At 43.2% G+C, this 13,401-nt stretch overlaps 1 protein-coding gene across 7 annotated transcripts in view; it reads left to right on the forward strand.

Annotated features, from left to right (window-relative positions):
* The window catches only part of myt1b (myelin transcription factor 1b), a 52,991-nt gene that overhangs the window by 10,242 nt on the left and 29,348 nt on the right, over positions 1-13,401 (forward strand). For 6 of the 7 annotated variants that reach the window (XM_030733035.1, XM_030733036.1, XM_030733038.1 and 3 more), the window contains exons 3-7: positions 4,923-4,977; positions 7,188-7,218; positions 8,334-8,396; positions 10,096-10,469; positions 11,542-12,672. In XM_030733035.1, the coding sequence (XP_030588895.1) occupies positions 4,923-4,977; positions 7,188-7,218; positions 8,334-8,396; positions 10,096-10,469; positions 11,542-12,672 (1,654 nt within the window). Of the gene's footprint in view, positions 1-4,803; positions 4,821-4,922; positions 4,978-7,187; positions 7,219-8,333; positions 8,397-10,095; positions 10,470-11,541; positions 12,673-13,401 lie in introns of those variants that run through there. The other variant, XM_030733040.1, reaches the window with a different exon arrangement.

A 13,401-nucleotide genomic window follows, 5' to 3' on the forward strand; every position in this document is an offset into this window, starting at 1 on the left:
CAGTTTTCCACCTTGGAAGCTCTTTAAAAAGTTAAGATGCTTTGTAAATAACTTTTATCTTTACTGGGATCATGTCTTAGCTTTGAGGGGAAATTCCTAGAAAATGTCAAAATTCTAAGAATTAGTTTCAAATGTCATCATTAGGACCAACTTTTTATTTTTGTTCTGAACTGCAACTGAGAGTGACACTCAAAAAAGAGATGGAGGAGCGACTGAAAGAGAGAGGAGTGGGGGTTGTTTCCCCATGGGCCCAGTAAAAGTGCTTTTGCTTCCCCCCAATGGCTAGGGTTCATCTAAAGAGATGACTTTTATTGATTTGGTTTGATTTCTGCTACTGAGGGAGGACAGAGGAGGAGGAGGAGGAGAGAGATGCGCTGCTTTCAAACACTACATCATGTGAAGAGGCCTCTCTCTGTTGGGCTTGCCACTTATGATACCTTCTTATTATCTTTTTGGACTCGTAGCAGAGATAGATGAAACAGACTGAGTATTAGCACCGAAAAGATGTTTAGTTACAAACCTTGAAATCACATGAGGATGACTCATACTGTAAATGGCAAACCTCTGACAGCAGCTGACCCATTATGCAGTCACACATGCTCAGTCTTTTCGCATACTCCCTCCTCTCTATGTACTCTGAATCATTAAAGTGAGGCTGTCAAGAAGCTAGACGTGCGATGGTCCAACATGGAGGCCGTGCAGCGCACTCCGCCTGTCGAGGGAACTGCAGGGCCCACCTCTAATTGGCAGCTGCAGGTGATTTTTGGAGATGTCAGTCTTCTCTGGCAGTTGCAAACGCTCCCCCTCCAACTCCTCTCTCTGTGTCGCAACCCCCACCTTAACCCCCTCCTTTCCTCATCTACTCTTGTAAACCTGAAAATGAATAAAAGAGTCATTTATGTGCACCAGGGGACAGAGGGTGACCTTCTCTCTGAAGTCATTGCCCCCAGCCAGCCATTTACATAGAGCTGTCAGAATGCAGAGCAGAGCTGAGGTCCTCCTGCACACAAAGAAGGACATAATTGATAATGTACAACACAGCCTGTAGGGACGAGCTGCATCTTCCTCCTCCTCTTCCTCCACCTCTTCTTTTTCTCCTTCTTCTGCTGCCACATTTCATACTAGTTAAACCCCAATACACACACACACACACACACACACACACACACACACACACACACACACACACACACACACACACACACACGCATATGCACACGCTGCCATGCACTCACAGACTGACACACTACCTCCTTCTCACATTTTCCTCACTCTCCCTTCTTTTTCTTTCTCAGCCTTCCTCTGTTGTGCATAAGACATTGCTGGTGCTGTGTAGGTCCACCTACATAGGTGCAATGTTCAAGGAGTCTAATTAAAAGAAAGCAAGGTAAAGGACAAGTTTTGAACATACCTTTAAAAAGGACCTTTTGAAAAGGATTATAAAAATCAGGTGAATGCTTGCCTGGCTGCATCTGGATTCATTTGCAGTGACTTTGTGTTCATACAAATTTAATGAGCTGGAATTGAGAAAAAGGACAGGAAAGAGGGGAGAACTCAGATGTGCTTACCTATTTAAATGTGCGTAGCTATGGTTACACAAACATGAAAGCAATGGGAGCCCTTTTCAGTCCAGGTTTTGATTCATCCAATGCCTATCAATGTAAGGAGGAGGCGAAGGAAGAAGAGGAAGAAGTACAGCGGTAACAGAATAGTATATCATCTTTTTATGAAGCAAGAATGTGTAGTTCAGTCTCATACACGCACATTTTGTCTAGCACATACACAAACATCTTCTTTCTAATAAAATTCAATTAGATAGAACATGGCATATTTGTGTATCTGTTTTCACGTTAGCCTTGATTCATCAGCTTGTAGCCTTTATTAAATTTCTTAATCACATTTCAATTCTAACTTTGGATTAATTTAAATTTGCACTGTTACAAAAAGGTGGATTTTAAACATATGTTAGAACACAAAGCTGTTCTAGCAAACCACTGCCTCTCACACGCTGTGGCCACACTCTTCTTCACGGATGGAAAAAGTAATCATATCATATTGGTTAAGTAAAAGTAGCGATTAGAGCTGAAACGAGGAATTGATTTTTCAATTAGCCTCTTCGTTCAAAGGGAAGGAGTCTGCAGCTGTTTTGATGACTGATTAATCTTTTCAGTCAATTTTGAAGCCAAATCCATTTTTGTCATTTAAGACAGTAAAGTTGGGTTTGGGTAAATAAACATTTTCAATGTGACAGTTTGGGGAAAAGAGCACTCTACTGTTTAATGAAATTAAATGTATGGGTATTATTATTATTAGGATATTATATGCCTTATCAGGCAATAAATACAAATAAATACAAATTTATACACAAGAAAAAGTCCTGTTAAGTAGGCAAAAGCATACAAGTAATCTGTTAAGAGTAAAATAATTTGTGCTCTACCTTTCTGAAGCTTATGTAACAACACTTTTGACCTTTTCTCCTGTTAAGCAAATAGTTTTAGCCAGTCTGACTACTTTACCCATACACCACTTTATTAACTACATTTCCATAATTTGAGTTTTTTTTCTATTGTTCAGTCATTCTTCTAGCTATTTTACCTGTTAGCTAATATAAAATTAGTATTTTTAGCTAACTGCCGCTTGTTTAGTAGTTTCTTCTAGCGAACTATATTTATTCTTTAATCCATTTGTTTTAGTTAACTGACACATATTTAGCCACTTTTTTCTGGCTGACTGTTTTACCCACTTGTTATTTTGTTTAGCTATTAGTCTTAGCTGACTCCTGTTCACTCTGTTACTCATAGCTAATTAGGGTGAGAAGTGGGGGTCGCCAGTCTGTTGCAGGAATAACACAGGGCAATTTAGGATCACCAGTTAACCTAACCCCACTGACTGCATGTCTTTGGACTGTGGGTACCGAGTACCCAGAGAGAACCCACGCAGACACGGGGAGAACATGCAAACTCCACACAGGAAAGTCCCGGCCAGATGGTGGATTTGAACCCAGGACTTTGTTGCTATAAGGCAATGCTTAATTTTTCAAATTAGACAAGCTGCTCCACTTTCTAAATTTAGTGGTGTTAGATGAACAATATTATTTTTGAGAGATAGTGAGAAGGAAAACACTGTAGCACTGAAACACCCAAGTAAAGCACAAGCACCTTGCAAATGTGTTTTTTTATATTCCATGTCTGCTCCTTTCACAATCTCATTCAAACAAGTGCAGACAATTGAGTGTAAGGAAATGGATTTGAGCTATACACAGGCAGGCACACACTTGTGTAGGCTAAAAGCACATACACACATTGACCGAGAAGTCATTACTGCACACTCATCCGCTCCTCTTCCCACACAGTACTGTGAGTGGAGCACAGAAGGAGTCAACTGCTCCCTTCAGGCAGGGCACAAAGCTGGTGCTTGTTGCATGACTTCCACACTAAGCGCTCGATCAAAAGAGCTGAAGCCAGAGTGGCAAGAGACAGTCTGTGTGTGTGTGTGTGTGTGTGTGAGAGAGAGAGAGAGAGAGAGAGAGAGAGAGAGAGAAAGAGAGAGAGAGAGAGAGAGAGAGAGAGAGCAAGAGAGGAGTGCAGGGCAAGGCAAGGCGGTGGATGCTCACAGAGGAAGGGAGGGGCCTGTGCCTGCACCTGTACCTCCGGCCAAATACTAAACATTAATGAATGAAGCGCACCCTCTTCGGGAGACAGGGGGAAAAAAAGCCCTTAACAAAAACAACAACAGCGTGTTTCATCCTCCTCTCATCCCTCTTTCCCTCCTTCTTTTCATAAGTAGTCTATTAGCAGGAAAGGGGCATTGCCAAACAGAGAGAGGAGGAGGAGAAAAAGACGAAGAGAAACAGGGACCCCGTGTTTGAATCTCACTGTGGCCGTGCCAACTTCACTATAGAGAAGCAACAAAGCAGCTAAGTGGCTGGGCATGAAGAGGGGAGTATAGGCAACTGGGGGGATAAAAGGGTGGTAGACGGGTATAGGAGGGAGGAAGAGTGAGACAGAAAGAGAGAAAAAGGGGTAGACCTGCGATTTGAAAAAAAAAACAGAGTCCAGTAATCAAAGCTAATGGCTCCATTGTGTCTAAAAAGCATCTGATAGCTTTAGAGTGCATTGGGAGTAGTGCTCAGTGCGGAGAGGTAATGCTGAGGAGGTGTGGTCAGTGTGTGTGTGTGTGTGCGTGCGTGCGTGCGTGCGTGCGTGTGAGGTAGCAGGGTTAACACCTGCTCCTTTGTGCTTTAAAAGCTGAGCCAGGAGTTAGTGGCAGACCCGACACGCACACACACACACACATGCACACACCAAAGTCCTCTTCTTAAAAGGGTTATTACAGTGGCTTTCTGGCAGCCTGTGTGTTTTTGCTTTATTATTATATTCAGCATAGTTATGATTGTCAGTCCCTCTGCTTACAGGGGCCATGGCCCCTGTGCGTCCACCGCCTGTTGCCTCTCTACAGACTACAATCATGAACACCACTCAGATGCAGGAAATTACAGGGGGAATGATGGGAGGTGTGTGTGAGGGGTGAGGGTGGGGAGGGATCTAAAAAGTAGCTTGAACAACCAAGTTTGTTTTTTTCTCTCTACACCATGCTGCTCTCATCGTAGTCTAAATGAGACCGTTGTCGGCTCTAGTGTGCTTTAAGGTTTTTAAAGCATACTAAAGTGAGTGAGGAGGGGCAAGGGAAGGAGCATTAAAGATATGATCATCTCATTGTGTCAGAGCTCCATTTGGTGTGTTTTAATGGGAACATCCTGACTGTGGATTATTACAGTTGTTGTTGCTGTGGAGCAGACGAAGACAAGTGCAATTAACTGAGTATGTATGTTGGAAAACAGTAAGATCATTAAGAAATGACCTCTGATGGTTCCTCTCCTCTTCTTTGACTTCTCCGCTTGTGTCTTCTCCTCTTCTTCACAGATGAGTGTAGAGGGTGACGATAAGCGAACTCGCACTCGGTCCAAGGGAATCAGAGGTGAGTGTTGGTCACTCAGGCTCAGTCTGCAGCAGTTATATTTACACACGCTCATTCACAGCCAAGCTTCACTCCTGCTGGTTAACTAGAGTGTGTGGGTTCATGCATTCAGATGGGTGACAAAGGCAGTGAATGAGGAGGCTTCTGTGTGTCTTTACTCAGCAGTATATACACACGCACAGCTCTCCAACATCACAGCTTCTCTGTAGTATCAGATCTAACACATAACATATTGACATGTCTGTCCAAATAAAACTAATTAAAGTGACTCACATCTGAAATGTCTTAGATCAGTGTCTTAATCTCACAGTATGCTGTTCAGGTGCCACTGAGTGTAATCCAGAGTTTTGCAGAAGTTCTTTATTTGTTACCCACAGATGGCCATGAGTCAGATTCCTTCCTTTTACTTTAATAAGTACCTGCTGCCTCACAGGGCACGGAGAGAAACAAATAAACTACAATGATGCACACATTTTGGGAAGGGGCACAGTGGCTGTAATGTCACTGACATGGGGATAAAGAAGTCCTTCTCTGGATAAACAGTCTCCAGCAATTTCTAACACTAGAGTTTGTCCTTATATTAGAACATATTGATCCTCCTTCAGCTGCCTGTCATTGATCTTAACTGTGGTGTTGTTTCCAAAGAGAAACACAGGCCCTCACTGGGTCTGCTCATTTTGGTCCTTTTGAATTGTTTCAGTGGCTGGAATGGACTGGCATGTGTGTAGTGCTTTGCTAGTCTTATTAATGTCTCAAAGTGCTTTGAATTAAATGCTGATTAGTAAATCTGGCCTTACTGTATACGTCTTGTTGAGGTGTTGGGCTACTGATTCTTCAAATCTCTGCAACTCTACTGTAAACATTCTCCCAAAAGATCTCTGGTGCTTTGATGATGGTGTTGGAGAGTGCTGTCTTTACACATTGCTCCAAATCCCGCCACAGGTGTTCAGTTATGTTGACATCTGGTAAGGCCAGAGCGTGATCCTCATCATTTTCATCCTCATTAAAAAACCATTCAGTGAGCCCTCGTACCAGTGACCCTTCCCCTCTAAGGGTGTGAGTGGACCCAAACCGTGGAAGCAAACTTTGTCACCCATCTGCCAGTGGGTTTGTGTGCACTGCATGTGTATATGCTAATGTCCACTGCACAGATAAATAATATCGATGCATTTCATCTGAGTCACAGCTCTTAGAAAAATAACAGTCTTTGCAACTTCATATTTTATAGTGCACATGTACTTATGCCTGTTACAAAGCCAGTGGGTGTACAACTACATGTAAATTTAATGTGTCCTTGAATGAGTGTGTAAATATATATATTGATATGTGTGTGTTTCTTTGTGTGTTTGTGTTCGCATGTGTGTTTGATGTTTAGAAACGAGACAGCAAAGCAACAGTTCACAGGGCGTTCAGAAGGCGTCCAGTCATTCCAAGTGTATGATGAAAGACTGAGAAACTAAACACACACACACACACACACACACACACAGAACTTGTGTGTGTGTGTGTGTGTGTGTGTGTATGTTTAGTTTGTCTTTAGAGCTCTTAGTGTGTCTTGATACCAGGCTCTTTCTGACATGTGATTAATGCATGTGATAAACTGAATTCTCCAAGATCCTATTGTTTTTTTCATTTTGGCTCCAAATGAAAATAGGATATTTCTCCAAAACTCATTCTATCACTCAGCTTCCAATCGATGCCACAGCCGGCATGTGTGCGTGTGCTCTTTGGGAGCAGAGCTTGATTTATGTTTTGAAGGCAATTACTATAAGTTGGCCCTGAAAGAAGTGCAGTTTTCTCTTGATGAAGGCAGTTTTCCTTTTAATTTCTTTTGCCCAATTATGGTAACTAAAGTGTAACAATTAATCATGTTTTATTGCTGAAGTCTGCATATAATTGTCACTTTCTCTGAACAGTGCTGTGCAGTTTGGCTGATTTAGGCTTTCTGTGTGTGTGCCTTATTCATACAGTATGTTTGCTTGTTTGTTTTGCATGCAGATGTGTATGTGTGAACTCAGGAACATGTACGTTTGTTTTTCTTTTCTTTTTCTTTTTTTTGCACGTGTGTGTGTAAGCCTCTATGAGGAATCCTCATGGGATTCGTATGCATTTGTGATTTATTGATCTGAGTTTCTTTTAGCAGTGCGGCATTCTGAGCAGTTGTTCATCTTTGTTCTCCCTCCCCATGAACCCCCCCTCCCTTCTCTCAGTTCCTATTGAGCTTGTAGGACAAGAGCTGAGGTAAGGAAACACCTTCATCTTTGTGCAAATCCCTTTCATAAAGTTCTTTTATGTGTGCCGCCAAGCCCCTCCCCCCCCAGCACTCACACACCCACTAACGGTGCTTCTTTAGATGATGCTGTATATTCTTCTTTTTCTATTTCTCATTATCAGCACTTCTCAGTCCGTGGTCAGTGCTTCCAACAGGCTGCTATTGATTTCTTGCAGCCTTTTGCTGTTTCCTGCTACGAACTCGTACAGTAGATGCAATGAAAGAGGAGTATGATGTTTTTGCCATCTGATCAAAGGATACAGCACAAGAAGAGAAGATTGTGAAAGGCTGTTATTTTGTTTTGTTTTTTCTCCTGCCCCTACCTCCTCTCCATAGTTCCCCCCACCCAGGCACCAGCTTTCAGGGGCCACAGAGCCAATCATCGCCCTTCCTTGCCCTCCTTCTAGATGATTTTTTCATCCTCTCTCATTCTGTCACACTTCACCTCCGAGCATTGATCTCTACTCAGCACTCCAAAAAAATACTTGAGGTTTTGGGATTAAGAAAAAAAAAAAAAGAGGCCAGTGAGTGGCTGATTTAAAATGCAAATGCAGCATTTTTTAATAAGTGAAATTAATAATAAGGATAATTGGAGTAATAAAGGGCAATTGCTGGGAGAAGTTAATGAGAATTGAAATGAGCCATCCTGAGGGGTCATAGCAACCTGAATGAAAGGAGAGAGAAAGAGAGAGGAAACAGAGTGAGCGAGAACTGATGATGATGACTGGTGAAGAGAGCAGAGCAGGGGAAATTACAGCAGGTCCCGGCTGATCCTTATCTTGCGTAGTAACAGGATATAGGCTAGGGTTGATGTATGACATAAAATATTATGTTTTCTCCTGCTTGATGCCACCTGCATTCATGCATTATGTGTGTCTGGTGGAAGGGTGGGGGCGTATCTTTGTGCACATGCATTTGTGTAACATGTATGCTCAGATTGCATGTCTGTGCTTCACTTTACTTTGTTTATTTTAATTGACCTCTTCTTTTTTATTTACTGCCTGTCTTTATCATTGCTACTGCACAGGGACTAAAATGCACCCATGTCTTAAACATATCTCTAACCTCCATCCATCCCATCCAGCTGCCCCACCCCTGGATGCAATGGCTCTGGCCATATCAGTGGGAGATACTCACGACACAGAAGGTAGGGCAGATTAAAAACCCCACCCTCTGTCTCTCTCTGTCCTTCGTCCCAGTCTTGTTTGTCCTCTCTGTTCTCTGTCCATCTGCTTTGTTCTTTTAAAGGAACAGTTCAGCATTACTCACTGTGATGCTGAGAGTTAGATGAGAAGATCAATACCACTTTTATATCTGTGTGCTAATTATGAAGCTCGAGCCAGCAGCTGGCTCGCGTAGCTTAGCACAAAGAATAGAACTGAGTGAAACAGCCATCCATGGCTTTTTCCAACAAAATCTTCCAGACAACACTTTGAAACCACAATGATGTGATCTTTGGAGACTTTTGTCCTGGACTCTATTTTGGAAGGTTGTGGTGGCTTCCCAGCATCCTCACCGACTCTACAATGTAATATCTCCTGGCCAAGAAACAGTGCTATTCAGATTATAGACCAACAAATTATTTCTTGATTAATCAGCTTTAAAGGTGCTTATCAATTTAATTACTTATCTTTGCCAGGCTAAATGTTGTCCCGTGTTTCCATTTGTTAAGCAGAGGTAAGCTAAGCAACAATCTTTTAGTTTTGCAGTGTTGATATTGCAAAGCTAGTCAAGTCACAGATTAGCTGATAATGAGCCAAATGGTCCGTCTTTAAAATGACAGTGGTAATGAAGAAGGGTGTAGTGGAGAATCAGTTACTTAGATTCAGATCTAAAGAAATCAACAAAAGTGTTTTTGAGTAGCTGATGAGAAAAAGCAAGGAATGGAGGCAAGTCCAGAAAAAATACACAGCCCCCACCCCCACCCCCACCCCCATGACCCTGAAAATAATAAACAGAAGAAAATGAATGGATGGATGGATCTTTCAATCCTAAAATGTATCTCGTTCTCCCGCCCCTTATGATCCTTATGATTCCTTATGATTCTCTATTAAATAAAAATAGAAATAAAAAACCTAAAAAGTAGAATTTTAGAATAAAATGCAAAGCTTCTCGGATTCCTCAGCACCAGTTTGATTCTTTGTTATTTAAATTACAGATAGTAGACAGTGTGAAGGAGTTTTAAAGATTCTGGCCAAAACATATTGCAAAGAGAGCACATTCATTATATCGCATACCAGAGCATCGAAATCTAGACCTAAGTAATAAACCTTTCAGTGGGCAGCGGTGAAATGTGATTTCTTCAGGTGTTATTCCAGCCTCATTCCCCTTCCCTCCATTCATCGTCTGTGTCGTTCGCCCTGGGAGATCTTGGGAGACTCGGGGCAGCTCACTGGTTTGTGACTCCTCTTTATTGAGGGGCAGATATTAGCTATCTGTTTACATGTGTATTTGTTCAGCAGGCAATTTTGAGATGCACTTTGTTTATAGATCGTCCCTCAGACTCCCTGAGTGTCTCCCAGGTGAGCGTAAGAAGGAGTTTATTGGATTTCACCCTCTGCTGCCTTGCCTGCCCGCCTCTCCATACAAGTTGTTCATTAAACGTTCCACTCAATTGGCTGAGATTGGTTGTGATGTCTGAGTGAGCTAGCATGGCGCCCCCCTCAGGCGTGTTGACTCATATTAAAAGAGCAGCTCCATCCTTTCTAAATCAAAAAACACCCTGCCTCCTTCTGCTGTGGTTATGTTAGGCATGCTAGAGTGTGCTTTCACTTACAGCCCAGCTTGATATTCTTGATTCTGTTCTCTCCCTTTTCTTCTTGTCTCCCCTCTTTCTCCCTCACAAGCATTTTGGGTTGCCCCATAGCAAGAAAGCGCCGTCTTGAAGAAGCAGAGGCAGAGCAGGAGCAAGAACAGGAAACAGAACGGCCTGCCTCCAAGAGGAAGTCCCACCCCCTGAAACTAGCCCTAGATGAGGGCTTCAGTGCAGAGAGTGATGCCAGCAGTGAGGCTGAGGGCGAGGGAGAGAAAGATGGAGACAAAACAGAAGGAACCAAGGGTGAAGAGGAGGTGGAGGAGAGGGACACAAGTGTGGAGGAGGAGAGAGAGGAAATGACAGAACTTATGCAGGATGGACAGACAAACGAACAGGAGGAGAAGACACAACAGAAAGAGGAGGAAGAGACGTATCAGAAGGAGGAGAACTTTGCAGCTGATGAAGGTATAAAACTTTGCTTCCTGATAACAAAGAGCAGTAATCAGAGTATTGAAAAATAATCACATGGAGCACATTTTCATCATATTTCAATATCAAAGCAGCTTAAGGCCAAGATAATCTGATTGTAATTCTTGGATGGGTCAAGCTTCCAAATTGCTGGATACTACATTTCCCACAAGAGTGTCTTAATTAGACCCCACTCAGCTTCCTCACTACCTGCTTCATCATTTCAGTCAGGACTACAGTCGAAGAAGACTGGTGTTTCCATTTGCAGAAATGTATATGTGTATGGCTTTGTTGGTTCTTCTCTGAGCAGCACCAAGATCTCCAGCACAGGAGAGAGCAGGTATCAGTGACAACAGATATGGCATTAAGTCAGAAACGCCATGATGGGATGGAGGTCGCTTGCAGTGTAGCTTGCAGAAGGGTTTGTAGAAGGTTATAAGATCAGGGATGTTTTTCCTCTGGCTGAGTGATACTTTTTCTAAATAAGTGGAATTTAACAACTGTCAAAATATGCACTTTGGTTAGGGTTTGTTTTAATTAATACATTCAGATTAAGTTTAATCCTAACCAGTGTGTATGTCTTACCATAAATAATTTACATTTTAAATATATTTTAAACCTGAGAACCTCCTGAGAGTCATAATCTGGGGCCAAAAAGTCCATGAGCCTCACTGATTGTGATAGAGTTAGCCTTTAGAGAAAAGATGAATTCATGGAGAAGATCACGGTGTATGTTAATGCACCTGATAAACTCAAAAGAACAAGTTATAAAATGTACTTTATGGGTCACAAACATGGCACAGGTGCATAGCCTTGCTTCTTACTGACTGCTAGGAGCACGAGGGCTTTGTGAGTGATTTCCTTTCTCTATCAACAGATGGTTTTACATCCACAGATCTGCAACAGCAGCTTGTTTTTATATCACTCTGAGTACACACTGAATGACTTAGCAGGCATAAAAGTGATGCAAATAATGATAAAGATATTGCTGACAACAGCCTGAAGTCACTGCATGACTCACACTTTCCTCTGTGTCACTGCTCTGACCTCTTCATCTTTGTTCCCACAGAGGAGGAGTGTGTGATCATCGAGCCTGAGCTCAGAGCAGCGGCACCTGCAGCCCAGGAGTGTCACTCTCCCTCACAGAGCACTGAAGAGGTGGCCAACTCTCTCCTCCACCTGGGCCGAGTCAACAACAACAATGCTCCGAGTGTGGCTATTCAGCAGACTGTTGCTATGGAGACTGAGAAGGATGTCACTGTGGCAGTTAAACAGGGTGAAGAAGTAAAGGACGAGCAGGAGGGGGACACAAATGAAGGGGGAGAGGAAGACAAGGAGGTGGCACACGGAGTTCAAGCAGTGGAGGAGTCATCTGCTCTGCTGAAGGAAGCAGCTGATGTGGAGGGTGAGCAAGAGGAGCATGAAGACGTGAGCAACCACATGAGCCGAGACTATCTGACTGAAGGTTACCTGCACGAACAGTTCAAAGGTGAAGACAATGAAAAAGAAGAGATGGTAGTGCCAATGCAGGAGAGGCAGGGCACTCCAACAGATGATGATGAGCAGCACAGGGACCATGTTTTGCCCGTTTCTGATGTGCCAACTGCCATCCACACCATCACCAGCACCGCAGCAGCTCAGGGAACACACATCAAGACTGAAGACCGCAGGGCCAGTCCTCTGGAGGACTACAACTCACACCGGGCAAGTCCCTTTGAGAACAGAGGCAGTCCACTAGACAACTCTCATAAGCCTAGCTCACTTCAGAACTACAAGGCCAGCCCTCCTTTAAGCTACAGCTCCCACAGGGCCAGTCCACTGGAGGACTACTTCCCCATTCCCAGAGGGGAGAACTACAAAATCCGCAAAGCTTCATCCTCAGCCTCTCCTGACATTATCGAGGTGCGATCAGATAAGTCAGAGGACAAAGACTTTGATGATGTGGATGGAGATGATGAGCGCGATGATGAAGACAGCCTCTCGCAGCGCTCTGTAGTGACAGACGAGTCAGAGATGTTCGACATGACCCGGGGGAACCTGGGCCTGCTAGAGCAAGCTATTGCCTTGAAGGCAGAGCAGGTGAAGCCATCAGGGCCCAGAGAGCTGCTCCGCACTCCAGATATCCACCACCAGCGGTACTTCACCATGGAGGACAGGCCCAAGCACCTGGATGTCATCCGCAAGAGCTATTTCAGCAAAGGTAGGACAGAGGGAATTAACAATGAGGGGAGGACGGAGCTACAACATGTACTGAGATGGTATTGTGAAAGTTTGCCTGAGGGAGACAGCACATCAGGAACATTTAGTCCACTTTCTTTTTATATCTTAGCTTTTTTAAAGCTGTTAGCAGCACATGGTACTGCAGCAGAATGTTGCTAACTTTGTGATTTTCTTACTAGGTCACCACCTACTTTTTTAGGTTTGGGGTAGGGCTAGGGTCAGGTTCATATGCTCCCCTTTATATGGCACAAAATTTGTACCAGAATTTCTCTAGGGCCAAAATGCATTTCAGCGAGTTGATTTTAAAGGCAACATATTACCAGTGTCTGAAAGTATGCATGCTTATGCTTCAGCATGGTACTCTTATGCAGCCTAACCCTATCCCTACCCTAGCTGTTCACTGGTGGTTTGTTTAAAACCCTTTAGCAACTTATTTATTGAATGTGCAGCAGTATATTCAGTCAACCATCTAGCAGCTAGAAGGAAGCTGTGTATGTGCCCCAGACATCTTGGTTCCGTCCATTGATCGTGCATTCATTGTTTCTAGGCTTTTCATTTGTATTTTCAGGTTATTCTAAAAGCTCTCTAAAAGCCTCCAATTAATCCAGAATGCTAAAATGAGGCTACTAACAGGAACATATTGGCTTCTCTTCATTGGCTCTCCTCACATACAAAGTCTTGAATAATCAAAGTAGAATGGGAGGCAGAG

This window comes from Archocentrus centrarchus, chromosome 7 (genome assembly GCF_007364275.1).
Source record: "Archocentrus centrarchus isolate MPI-CPG fArcCen1 chromosome 7, fArcCen1, whole genome shotgun sequence".
Lineage (NCBI taxonomy): Eukaryota > Metazoa > Chordata > Actinopteri > Cichliformes > Cichlidae > Archocentrus > Archocentrus centrarchus.